We start from the raw sequence: 12,257 nt of genomic DNA, 5'->3' as shown, positions 1-12,257 counted from the left end.
TGTTTGTTCCAGTGCTTCCCCAGATAGTGTGGTGAGCATTGGCGTCACAGCCTATTATAAGGTTTTCCAATCTTTGATGGTCTATCAACCTCCGAACTGTTGTCGGAGGTGGTTCCCCTTGTTGATCGTGCGGAAAGTATGCTGATACTATTATTGTATCGTAGCTCCTCTCCGCTGTTTTGATTTGTACTTTGACCGCCGCTGTGTCCCTGTCACAAAACTCCCACAGCGGTGTGGCCTCTATTTCTTATAAAGATACAGCTTCTTAGGTTAGGTCCCTCTTTTGGGTCTGACACTAGTCTCCCGTTAAGGTTTCCTAGTCCCCTTATCTGGCCCCTATAAGTATAAGGTTCCTGAATCAGGGCTATCTGAATATTGTTGTCGGCTATGCATTTTTGTAAGGCCGCAGTGGCTGCTTTGCAGTGGTGGAGGTTAATTTGTATCAGCCTCGCACCCATTGCGGAGAGCGATTTCAGGAAGAAGAGGTTCCCGGCAATCCCTCTGTTTCCATAGGGGTTGCCTGGTCCCTCTTCTCTTTCTCTTGGCTGCCGGCCAAGAGTCTAATTTTTATGCTGGCAAAGTTGAGGTATAGCGATTGATTCGCTTCCCTTACTTTGGCCCAGGATTTCTCGTCCATGAGGAGCGTTACCAGGCAACCCTTGTCGTCCTGGTCCTTCCTCATGTCGAGCACTTTCCACAAGCTGGTGTTGATGTTGTTTTGAACATCCAGCTTGTGTAGGAGTGCTTTCGGTTCATCAGTAGGTCCCGGCACCCATGTTATTGCCTTCACCGGTCTGGGAAGTTTGCCGTCCTCCGTTATCTGGAGTTCAGCCCCTTCCCAGGGAGTTTCCTTCTGCACCAGTCCGACGAGCCAATTTTTAGTAGACTCGTCCACACAGGTGATGTGAAGGATTCCCCCACCGTGGCTTACGCCTGCAAACTTGGGCGCGATTTGTGATCCGCTCTGCAGAGCGAGCGTTTTGTTGAGCAGCCAGCCCTTTAGGGTGTTTGCCTGCTCCTCCGAGACGAATGCCTCGGGGTATTTTTTGGCTGTTATGGCCATTCTTAGCCCCGCCGCAGCATCCCGATAGGACAGCCCTGGTTCCCGTCTTGGGCCCCTGGGCTTTTTCCTGGGTCGTTTTGACTCCGGCGGAGTTTCTCCCTCCGAGCGATGTCGTTTTTGCGTCTCGCTCGTATTGGCCTTGGTCTGGGTGGGTGTCAGTGCCTCTTTGGGCCCCGTCCCCCCCCTTCCCTTGGCCGCCAACAGTTTGGCTTTCCTTCTTTGAGCCCCCGACGGTCGTTTCCTCCCGGCAGGTCCCTCTTTTGCTTTCTCAGCGGCGGTTCCTTGCGGCCCCGCCGTTGACTTCTCAACAGCGGTTCCTTTAGGTGCCGCCATTGCTGGCAAAGGTTGCTCTTGGCCCCCTTCTTTGGTTTTTTTGTTTTGGTCCATCCTAGATGTTCCCACGAGTAGCTAGGGAAAGGGTGGTCCACCCCTGCAGAGCCCCGCATGCAGGGGTAAGGCTGGATACACTGGGGTGCGCCTTGTTCCCCAGGGTTGGCCGCTAGTGACTGGGCTTCCCCCCAGTCTTGCATCCCTTGGCGCGCGCCATACCCTAGGAATTGGGAGATTTTATAGTGTTCTCACCACGCGGTCCGGGTGGTTAAGCCCAGACCCCCGTGCCGTTCATCAGCACGTACCCCACGCTCCCTTTCAGGATCATGGGGGTCGTTGCGCCGAATGGACGGTTTACGGTGTATAGCTGGTCCGCGACGATGACCTTCAGTTGGCTCGGACGGGTGTAGGCCCGTTGGCTTCCCTTATAGTCACCGTTAACCGGAACCATTTCTGGTTTTCCGGCCGTTCTCCTATCCGCCACCTGGAGACGCGCCTGACAGGTTGCTGAACCCCCGCAGATGTTTACTGCGGTGTCAGGAACGACCTAACCTTATTTGAACAATATAATGACAGACGAAAAAAGGAGTTACTACCATTCCACGAACAAATTTATAAAACAGCTTACAACAAGCAAGCTACAAACACTCAAAAACAAAATAAAAATACAGAAAAACCTCCAGAAATACTCCCAGATGATACGGTATATAAGAAAACTACCCTTAGAAATAAAATGAACCCACAGTACGTACCCCTAAAAGTATCTCAAATAGACAAAAATAAAATAACAGGTACCGCTAAGAAAAAACCAATATCTGCTCATCTTAGAAAAATCAAAAGACTTAGAAAAAAATCTATAACTTTCAGCCACCTGATCCTGGCCCTACTCCATCAAACGAGCCCTTGCCAAGCACTTCAGGTGCACAAACTCCACAATAATGGATATTATATAGAAGAAGTTGCTCCCTCTTTAGTAATAAGTCAATATCATACTACATATATACCCCTTAATATAAGTAGCCTTAAGTATTCGTTATCCCAATTATTTACCAATTTATTAATTATGCAACCCTCTGTAAATAATCAAAATAGTATTTTAATTAAATCACAGTTTTATTTGACTTCTAAAGCATTAAATGATACATATGACACTTTTGCAAAGTTAAATGTATTTGACGAAAATAACTTATATATTATGCAAAATCGAAAAAAACGAGGTTTAATAAACTACCTAGGAAGTGGTATCAAGTTCATTACAGGAAACTTAGATAACAATGACCTAGAGGTTATTACCCAGAATTTGCAAATATTGAAATTTAATCAGCTTGAGTCTATGCACAAAATCAACGACCTTAGTTCATTCGCAGGAAATATAATGCAAGAATTTAAAAATAATATTCACATGATTAACGACAACTCGAAAAACATACGTAATGAAATTTCTAAATCAAATACCCAGTCTAATTTAATGTTAAATCTGCAAAGTCAATATATTCAGATTACCAACTTAAATCAATTTTTAGAAAAAATATTACGTATTTTATCTTTTGGACACCTAGAAACTTTAGATCTCGAAATTTTAACATTAAAACAAATCAATGAAATATGGCAATACTTGAAAGTTCACTATCCTAAAAACGCACTATGGCCAATTAAGCATTTATCGGAATTAACCTTAATCTGTAAAACCGGCCTTTTAATTTTAAATGAAATGGCAATTCTAGCAATTAAGATACCCATATTTGAACAAAATGTATGTAATTTAGAATTAGTTTATCCTGTGCCAAATAATGAATCAAAATTAATTATAAGTCCTAGTAAATACTATTGCAACGAGCTATGGTATAGCCAATGCGAAGAAGTCAACTCACAATGGATCTGTTCTGGACCAATTGCCAATGGATGTATTTTACCCAAAAATTGTCAGTATGCCACTGTTCTAAACAATTTTAAGGTACATACCTTAACTTATAGGAATGCACTCCTATTTTGTACAAAAAGCCCTGAAACAATTTATGAAGATTGCTTCCAGTTTCAGAAGATTATACTCCAAGACTGCAACCTTATTCAAAGTCAATGTGACGTAATAATTAATCAACACAAATACTCATTAGCCATCAACAATATTTCAGTCATATTACATTATAAAATGCTTAGCTTAGGACTATTTTTATATTTAAGAAATCGCTTGTAATTTATCGTTAGCATTAATATTGTGTCAAAGCCTCGGCTAATACCGTTGCTGTTCATATTTCTGTTCACCTAGTTTTAAGGCCCTTTTGTATCAATAAATGTTTTTTAAAAGTCCGTTCGTCGATATCTGAATTTAACTAGCGCCATCAGTCCCTTATAACAAGTCAAGTCTCTTTGCTTTGCAATATGTCAAGTTGGAATAATGTATTGACTACTGTTAACCCACTGCATAGCTTTCATCAAATAGTATTAAACAATTTTAACACTGCTTTTCCTGTTGTCAATATTAAGAAACGAAATAAAAAACCTTGATATACTAAGGGTTTACGAGTATCTGGGAAAAATATGCGCTTCCTTTTTTACATTAGGAAATACGCTATGAACAATGCAACATTTTTAAATTATTATAACAGATACCGCAAGATTTACAGAAACTCAATCAGAATGGCTAAGTGGACCTACTTTCAAAGGAGGATAAATAATTTCTCCAACAGAGCAAAAGAGTCTTGGAAGATTTTAAATGAGCTTAGGGGTAAAATATGTCTTGGGTAAAAAATGTCTTGGTTATTCCAAGTACCTTAGATTCCAATGTCCTCAATTCCTTCTACTGTGATATTGCTAGTAACCTTGCAGCCAATCTCTCACAAAAAATAGATCCCAGGAGCTATCTCAGCAATGTGGTAGTAGCCGAATCGTTCTTTGCCCCCAGAAGTGTAGAAGAGCTTAAACAGTTAATGGTTAATATTAAGAATAAGAGTTCATCAGGTTGGGATGGGCTTTCTCTTAAAATATTTTCGGTTTTACCTCTTGTTGCTTTGCAAGTCTTGGCCGAGTCAATTAACTTTTCATTTATGTCTGGAGTTTTTCCAGAGTGCTTAAAAAGAGCAATGATTGTTCCTCTTTACAAGGGTGGCGATCGCGACTGTCCTAACTTTAGACCTATAGCGTTATTGCCTACTTTAGCCAAGATAGTGGAACGGCTCGTTAAGGTGAGGATGGTTTCATTTTCAAATAGATTTGGCCTATTGAGTCTTCAGCAGTTTGGCTTTCGTGAGTATGTGAGCACAAATGATGCTATCTTTAGCTTTCTAGAGCACCTGTATAACCGACTGAATGTTGGTGAAGTTGCAGCAGCGGTATTCTGTGACTTGTCCAAGGCATTTGACTGCATGAGTCACAGAGTGCTGCTGATGAAACTGGAGCTCTATGGTTTCAGGGGAACTGCCCTTGAGTGGTTTCGTTCCTACTTATCAAATCGTGTCCAGGCTGTCAAATTTAATGGTGGTATGTCTAAGGAAGTAAATATAAATGTGGGTGTGCCGCAAGGATCAGTACTTGGTCTTTTAATTTTTCTCATTTATGTGAACGATCTGCCACAACTGCAGGTAACTGGTGTGCCGATGATACCACCATCCTCTGGCACGACTCTGATGTTTCTCAAATGGAGGCCAATATACGTGCAGATTTATTAAAAATAAAAGACTGGTGTGATGCAAATTTTTTGACATTTAATGTTTCCAAAACAAATATCCTTAAATGTAATACAAATGATATATGTTTAAATAATGAAGCCATCAACATGCCACCGTTCAGTAAGTTTTTGGGTCTTTCCATAGACAAGTTCCTTAAATTTGAAAACCATATTGTAAATGTATGTAGAAAAGTCAGGCTGCTACGCCCTAAGGGTTATTGCCACCAGTCTTAATTTCTCCATCGCCAGACCTGCATACTTCGCGATTATCGAGTCGCACCTTCGATATGGAATTTGCTTTTGGGGTTCATGTTCAAATTCACTTTTTAGTTCAGTGTTTGTACTCCAGAAAGGGGCCATTAGATATCTATATGCGGCCAAGCCTCGTGATTCATGTCGCCCGCTTTTTGTAAGTCATAATATTTTAACCCTGTTTTGTATTTTTATTTTGGAAACAGTTTGCTTAGTTTTTAGAAAATATAAACAGGAACTCCACTTAGGAAGTCACTATAATACGCGACAAAACTATTTGTTGAGGCTACCCATTCCTCATTTTGAACTTGTCCGTAGCTCTATCAGATATGGAGGTAGAAAGCTGTTTAATAAACTTCCACTAGAAATAAGACTGAAAAAAGCCTACGTACAAGGAAGAAAATATTTCTTGCTAGTAAAGCGTACTAAACTATGTAGCACCTAAACTATGATGAATTTTTAATGATTAGCATTTAAGTATTTTTCAAAGTTTTATATAATTTTATTTTATTTTAAATTAGTTTCTCGTTTTTATTCCTTTAATGTACAGTCTATTGGCTTTGTCTACAACTTCTATGTTTATATTGACAATAAAGCATTTTTGAGTTTAATGAGGGAGTAGGTGACAAATTACTTAGGCCCATTTATTCTGTGAATTAAGGCATTAAATAGTTACTTTTTGACACAAAAGTGTAAAATGTTTTGGTTTGTCTTCAAATTTTATATATTTCCTTTTTTTGGGAATTGAGATTTATTTTTACATGGTGGTGATTATTAATGGGGATTGTGGCTGCCATATTCAATGTCCTTTATTATAGTTTTTTTTAATTAATACATATTATGATATATTATTATAATAATATACTCATGAAAACCCCCCCATCTCTATATTTAGTACCAACTTCTTTTCATAAAAAGTAATTATGTAGTCAGAAAATTGGAAGTATATTTTTTTAAATAAACTTTTACATTAAAAATCATCTGGCTGTCTATACTTTATGCGTTTAAAAGACACAAGTTTTACTTATAAAAAAAAAACACACTTTACATCCTGAACGTATTTATTAATTTGTTTGCCTCGTATTTAGTTATTATGCATATTAGGAGAGATTAGATAAAAATTAACAAAAATAAATGCTTATACTAAAAACTACAAATCTTATACAAAACACTACATTTTAAGTATACTGGATCCTAACACTACAGTGAGGATACTAAATACTTTTATAAATTTAACCACTCGTTTGAATCTGGCCCAAAAAGTTAATACAAATTTTGTAAATTCTGTTTTTTTGCCATTGTTCTTTAGCAGTTTCTTCCATTAAGGAAAGAAACAGTTTCTCTGTTGCCGCCATGGATTCCAACTTCATCTCGCACATCAGCATATGGATTCTAAAGCATTACATTATATATAATTTATTGTGTCGCTGAAGGACAAACAGAGGCAGTAAGCTGAAAAAACAAAACTTTAAACTTCTTTAATTAATAAAAATAGGATTTTCTTACTATGGCAAAAAAGGGACTTTTTTCCAGAGAATGGAGGAAGAAGCAGTCTTCATTGTGTTACTGAAGGACAACAGGGGTAGTAAGCTGTAAAAAACAAAATTTTAGATGTGTTTTCTTATTAAAAACAGTGTTTTTCTTACCATAGCAAAAAAGGGTTTTTCCCAGAGAATGGTGGAAGAAGCAGTCTTTATTGTATCACTGAAGGACAACAGGGGCAGTAAGCTGTAAAAAACAAAATTTTAAACTTGTTTTATTAATAAAAATATGGTTTTCTTACTATGGCAAAAAAGGGATTTTTTTCCCAGAGAATGGAAATCATACATCAATCATAAATGTATCATATCATGTTTCGGCTAAATAATATATGGATCTTTCTTCCTCCCAAATTTTTTTAATTTTCCTCAAATATTCTATACACCACCTGACAATATTACAGTTTTATATTACCATTACAGCAGCTCTTTTGTTAACCATCTTAAGCTTAAATCCAAGTTTTATCAGGTATCTCCGCAAGGTTGAGACTGAGAAATGTTTGTCCCTTGCCGATAAGGTGTCTATATGGTCAGAACCTCATTGTTTTTGTATTTAGAATACACACCTTTCCTTAGCAATTTGGCAATATTCATGTCAAGTCCCTTTGATTGTCCTGCATCTTTCCTTTTTATTCTGCCTTTAATCCTTTTTTTTACAGGCATATTGTACTATAGGGAACCCCTGTTAAAAACGCTATTTTTTGCAAAGCACTACAATCATTTGTGAACTGAGTATCATTTCTTAGATTGTTATAGATATTTAGATAAATTTGTTCTTTTAAAACTGCTTGATTTCCTATGTAGCTTGTACTTCCCTTGCTTCTTTTTGCTTCCTCAATACTACAAAATGAACTATCAGAACTATGTAAGTCTAAATCACTGCCCAGATCACTCTTATTGTTTTTATCACAAATGTTATTGTCTTTCTTGTACACCCACGGTCTCCATAAGCCCGCACAAACACTTTCCTCTTCATTTGCCAAATTTTCCTGCCTATTTTTCCAGGGTCGAAACATTTTAAGGTCTTTAGGTATAATACCAAAACAAATCCACAAACACAAATAAAAAAACACTGTTCCTCACAGTAAAAACTGCAAAAAATTTACAGGAATACAGGCCAAATTCTAAATTCTTTACTTTCATAAACGTGTAAAAAGCATAACCGGCAAAACACATCAAATAATAACCTCACATGGCCCCCCTCCCAACTATTAAAGCTGATAGACCCATCCAACAACTATTTTAAAGGCCATAGACCCATCCGTAAAGATCTCTTTAAAAACACGACGAAAATATAACCAGACAAATAGAAAAATACTCCAATGCATTGTAAATGGCGCCTATTTGGACACCCAACTCGATCAGCTGGGTGGCCAAGGAATTTCGCTCGCGATGCGACCTGCTGAGGTGCCAAATTTCTTTTCTAGCGTGTCGCGCATGTCGATCTTGATTTGTCTGGTTATTCTATGAAAGTATATTATATAGATTTCAACTCAATTTTCAGATTTCACTTCAACGGTTAGACTGTGATTCTATGATCATATCACAGAATAAACGATCTCACAGAAGCGAAGGCTAGCCCTTTTTACCGAACCGATTTTTCGTTCAGGCTCCTCCCATTTACCCCCATTCTAACGGGTACAACTGTCGCCGCCCACGTGGGGTATCGGGTCATAATTAGTGTATTAGTACGAGCGTTAAGCCGGGCGTCCACCGAAAGCGGTGCTGTGCTGTGCTGCGTTGGGCTATGCTGTGCTGTGCTGGGCAAAGCTGTAGTTGGACAGTCCACCAAAAGTTTGTCGTGCGTTAGCAAGCATAATATGATCTTATAAATTATTAATCTTTTAATTATGTTTAATAATATAGAAATTGAAAAGAATCTTTTTGATTTAAGTTCAGAAGAGGATGATTCCGAAGATGAGCATACAAATAATTTATTAAGTTGTATGCTTATGGCGGATAAAAGAAAACACAGATTTTGGATATCAAATCATTTAGTAGAGCGAAAACAATTTGGCGAATTTCATAAATTAATTCCAGTGTTAAGTGATGAGCAGTTTAAAAATTACTTTAGGCTTTCTAGAGCTCAGTTTGTGGAAATTCATGAATTAATAAGATTTGAAATTATAAAGCTTAATACGAACTACCGAGAAAGTGTCACAACAGAGGAGCGTTTGGGTGTATGTTTAAGGTAAGTTATTTTTTTGATTATTTAAAAGTAATATTTTTAGTTTTTCCTGACACAAATTTATTCCATCATAAAAAAATAATCTAATAGGTATTAAATAAATAATTAATATTTCTGCTATAATAGCTAATAGTAATATTAATATAATAATTATGGATTATTTAAATTCCAATTTCCAAAGTAGCTTCCTGCAGTTTCGTCGCTTGATGACTGGTTGGATGTTGATTGTGGTGACGGTAGCGGAGTAGAAGTATGATGATGATGATTATGATTATTATAAATTGAGTTCGAATGTTGGGGTGGCTGTAGTGTGTGAAAGTAATGTTGGGAACCGTGAGTACCAGTGCTGCTGCTGGCGTGGCTCGTAAAATTACTCAGTTCCGCCTCAGTAACAGCATCAAATATTTTTCGCTTAATGGAAACTTGTAAATGTGGAGGCATAGCAGCTGTTGTTAAATACATACTGTTGAAAAATTCCTTAAGAGGATCATTCGACCGCAATTTTTGTTCAAATTCTTTTCTTTGAGCGTCTCGCTCAGCAGCCCTAGCCTCCCTTTTTTCAGCTTGTTGTTTCATTATCGATACAACGTTTTCTTGCCATTGACTTTTTTTCTTCTTAACAGGCTCTATAAACTCAGGATTTTTCTCTTGGGTTTCTCTACTACTTATTTGAGTTTCTTCGTCAGTCACTACCGTGTGTTCAAAGTCACTGTGTGATTGTTCGTTTTGAGTTTGTATTTCTTCATGTGGCCATGTTTCCATTGTATTTTCGTTTGATGATTGCGTGTCAGCTACGTTGGAACATCTTTTTCGGTTGGTCATATATGGAATCAAAAATTCCATTTGTTTTTGGTATACCCACAACCGTTTTACCGCAGGTGCTGCGTCCCCACTTTTACATTCATTTTGCCTTTTTAAAGCGTCCCTGAAAGAATCCCTTAACTTTTTCCATACCCGTTTAGCCTCTTTTCCTAAAAAAAAAAAACTAATTTAAATATTAATAAAATTAAAAAAAAACTTTTTTTTTTAGATTTCTAGCGACGGGCGATTCCTACAAAACAATTGGATATAGTTTCCGTTTAGGAGAAAGAACTGTCTCAAAGATAGTTAATGAAGTTTGTTCATCCCTTTGGTCCCAGTTGCAACCGACATTCATGAAAATGCCCGACCAAGAGTCTTGGAAAGCCTATGAATTGGAATTTAGAGAACGATGGCAGTTTCCAAAATGTGTCGGTGCTATAGACGGCAAGCATGTGGTTATAAAAGCCCCACCGAATTCAGGTTCATCGTTTTTTAACTACAAGAAAACTTTTTCTGTAGTATTGATGGCCATAGCAAGTGCCAATTATCAACTGATTGCAGTCGACATTGGGTCATCAGGCAGATTTAGTGACGGGGGAATATTTGCTGATAGTCCTATTGGGCGAAGGTTAAAAACAAATTCGTTTAATTTTCCTGAACCTAGTCTCATGGAAAATTATAATGAATATAATTTTCCCTTCGTATTAGTCGGAGATGAGGCATTTCCGCTCATGGTAAATCTAATGAGACCATTTCCAAGACGATCTTTAAATAAAGAAAATCGTGTTTTTAATTATCGCTTGAGCAGAGCTAGACGAGTTATAGAAAATACTTTCGGTATATTGGCAGCAAGATTTCGAATCTATAAACGTCCATTGGAATGCAAATTGGAGAGTATAGATAGCATAATTAAAGCGACCTGTGTTCTACATAATTATTTAGGCACTAGGGAAGGTAGATCGCCTAATATAAATGAAGAACAATTAGGAAAAAGTTTGCCTGAAAATCAGTGGTTGCCATTAGCACATAGAGGTGTAAGAGCAACAGCTGAATCTTTTGCCATAAGGCAGAACTTTTGTAACTACTTTAACTCTGACACAGGAAGGATTCCGTGGCAAGATAAAATTATGTAAATAACCAGGAGTAATAAAACAAATTGTCGTACGTTTTGTATTTATTTTAAGTATCCTGTACCAAATTTCTTGAATAAATGGTTCTTTTCGAGTTAAAATAAAGAATAAATAAAAATAAATATTAAAATTTAACACCCTATACCTTAGTAACCATTTACTTTAGGTAAGTATGGAATATAGATAAATAATATAGGTATACAGGGTGTTTTACGTAACCACACTACTGTAAACTACACCCCTACTCGCTTATTTTGAATGAAACAGCCTAATATTGTTACTTTTTTGGATTTCACATTTCACACTAGATTCTAAAAACTTTAATGTATCACACTTTTATCTTTATCCAACTGTTTTTAAAATACAGGATGCCAAATAAATAATATAGTGACTTTTACGACTTTATGGGACTCTAGAGCTAATTCTGTTAAAAGATGGAGTGAAATAAAGTTCATTTTTCTATCTTAACTTTTTCGGACCAATCTGTGTGATTTTTTAATTTTGTGTTTAATTTTGTTTTTAATTTTTAATTCTGTGTGAATTTGTGTGATTTTAATTTTATTTATTTAAACTTACCGTCTGTTATATTGCACTTTTTTGAGACTTCTTCCCAGACAATATCACGTGCGTCTTGACTTTTATAGTTCTTTTCATCTACTTTCCATAGGCAAGGATTTAATCTCACAGTTTCAATGAATTGTTCCATTTTTATCGTAATTAATAAAAAAAAAACAAAACGAGTTTGCCCGTCTCCGCACAGCGTCAATCGAACACAAAGCGAAGTCATGCGGCCCCGCACGACATAGCTTGTCTCGCCGCACAGCGCCCCAGCTTTAGTGGACGGTACTTCATAAGAATGCATTGGCAACCCAGCACCGCTCAACGCCGCTCCACCCAGCACAGCACAGCACCGCTTTCGGTGGACGCCCGGCTTTAGTGTGTATATTTGCGATATTTTGTAATTTGCCGTTTTTTATTTTTATTAAAGTAGGTATAAAAAAGTTACATTAATATGTATTATTCATTATTATTATGGTTGTTTAAAAGTTTTGAAAAGTTCAGAATATTCCCTAACTAATTTGTCGTGTCATGCAAATAAATACAGAATAAACATTATTTAATTTAATAAACATATGTATATACCTAAACCATATTCGCACATGTAATCCAAAAGTGTCACTATACAAAATATTTGCAAAATGTACTTTTTATAATAAAACTCTTCCGAACCACACCGGCAACAATGTCACTATACAAAATATCTTGAATAATTACATTAGAGACCTCTAGA

At 37.0% G+C, this 12,257-nt stretch overlaps 2 protein-coding genes and 1 long non-coding RNA gene across 3 annotated transcripts in view; 1 reads left to right on the top strand and 2 right to left on the bottom strand.

Moving 5' to 3' along the window:
• Positions 1-12,257, top strand: part of LOC126750624 (uncharacterized) — a 353,062-nt gene that overhangs the window by 68,290 nt on the left and 272,515 nt on the right. The window lies entirely within an intron of this gene.
• On the bottom strand, positions 6,353-8,224 carry LOC126750627 (uncharacterized). The gene is made up of 4 exons (XR_007665774.1): positions 7,093-8,224; positions 6,956-7,037; positions 6,816-6,899; positions 6,353-6,761 (listed from the first exon to the last, which is right to left on the bottom strand). It is a non-coding gene; the product is annotated as an uncharacterized LOC126750627 (long non-coding RNA).
• LOC126750622 (uncharacterized) lies at positions 8,547-11,904 on the bottom strand. The gene is made up of 2 exons (XM_050460276.1): positions 11,543-11,904; positions 8,547-10,006 (listed from the first exon to the last, which is right to left on the bottom strand). The coding sequence occupies exons 1-2, from the start codon at positions 11,826-11,828 to the stop codon at positions 9,186-9,188; spliced, it is 1,107 nt and encodes a 368-aa protein (XP_050316233.1). The 5' UTR covers positions 11,829-11,904; the 3' UTR covers positions 8,547-9,185.

The sequence above is a fragment of the Anthonomus grandis genome, chromosome 2, assembly GCF_022605725.1.
Source record: "Anthonomus grandis grandis chromosome 2, icAntGran1.3, whole genome shotgun sequence".
Classification (NCBI taxonomy): Eukaryota; Metazoa; Arthropoda; class Insecta; order Coleoptera; family Curculionidae; genus Anthonomus; species Anthonomus grandis.
This window is presented reverse-complemented; position numbering and strand designations above follow the sequence as displayed.

Bases quoted from the DNA above. Each gene is read 5' to 3' on its own strand.
- LOC126750622 (XM_050460276.1), bottom strand. From the start codon at position 11,828: ATGCATTCTTATGAAGTACCGTCCACTAAAGCTGGGGCGCTGTGCGGC. The intron at 10,007-11,542 runs GTAAGTTTAAAT...TTTTTTTTTTAG, and splicing joins AAAGTGCAATATAACAGACG to GAAAAGAGGCTAAACGGGTA.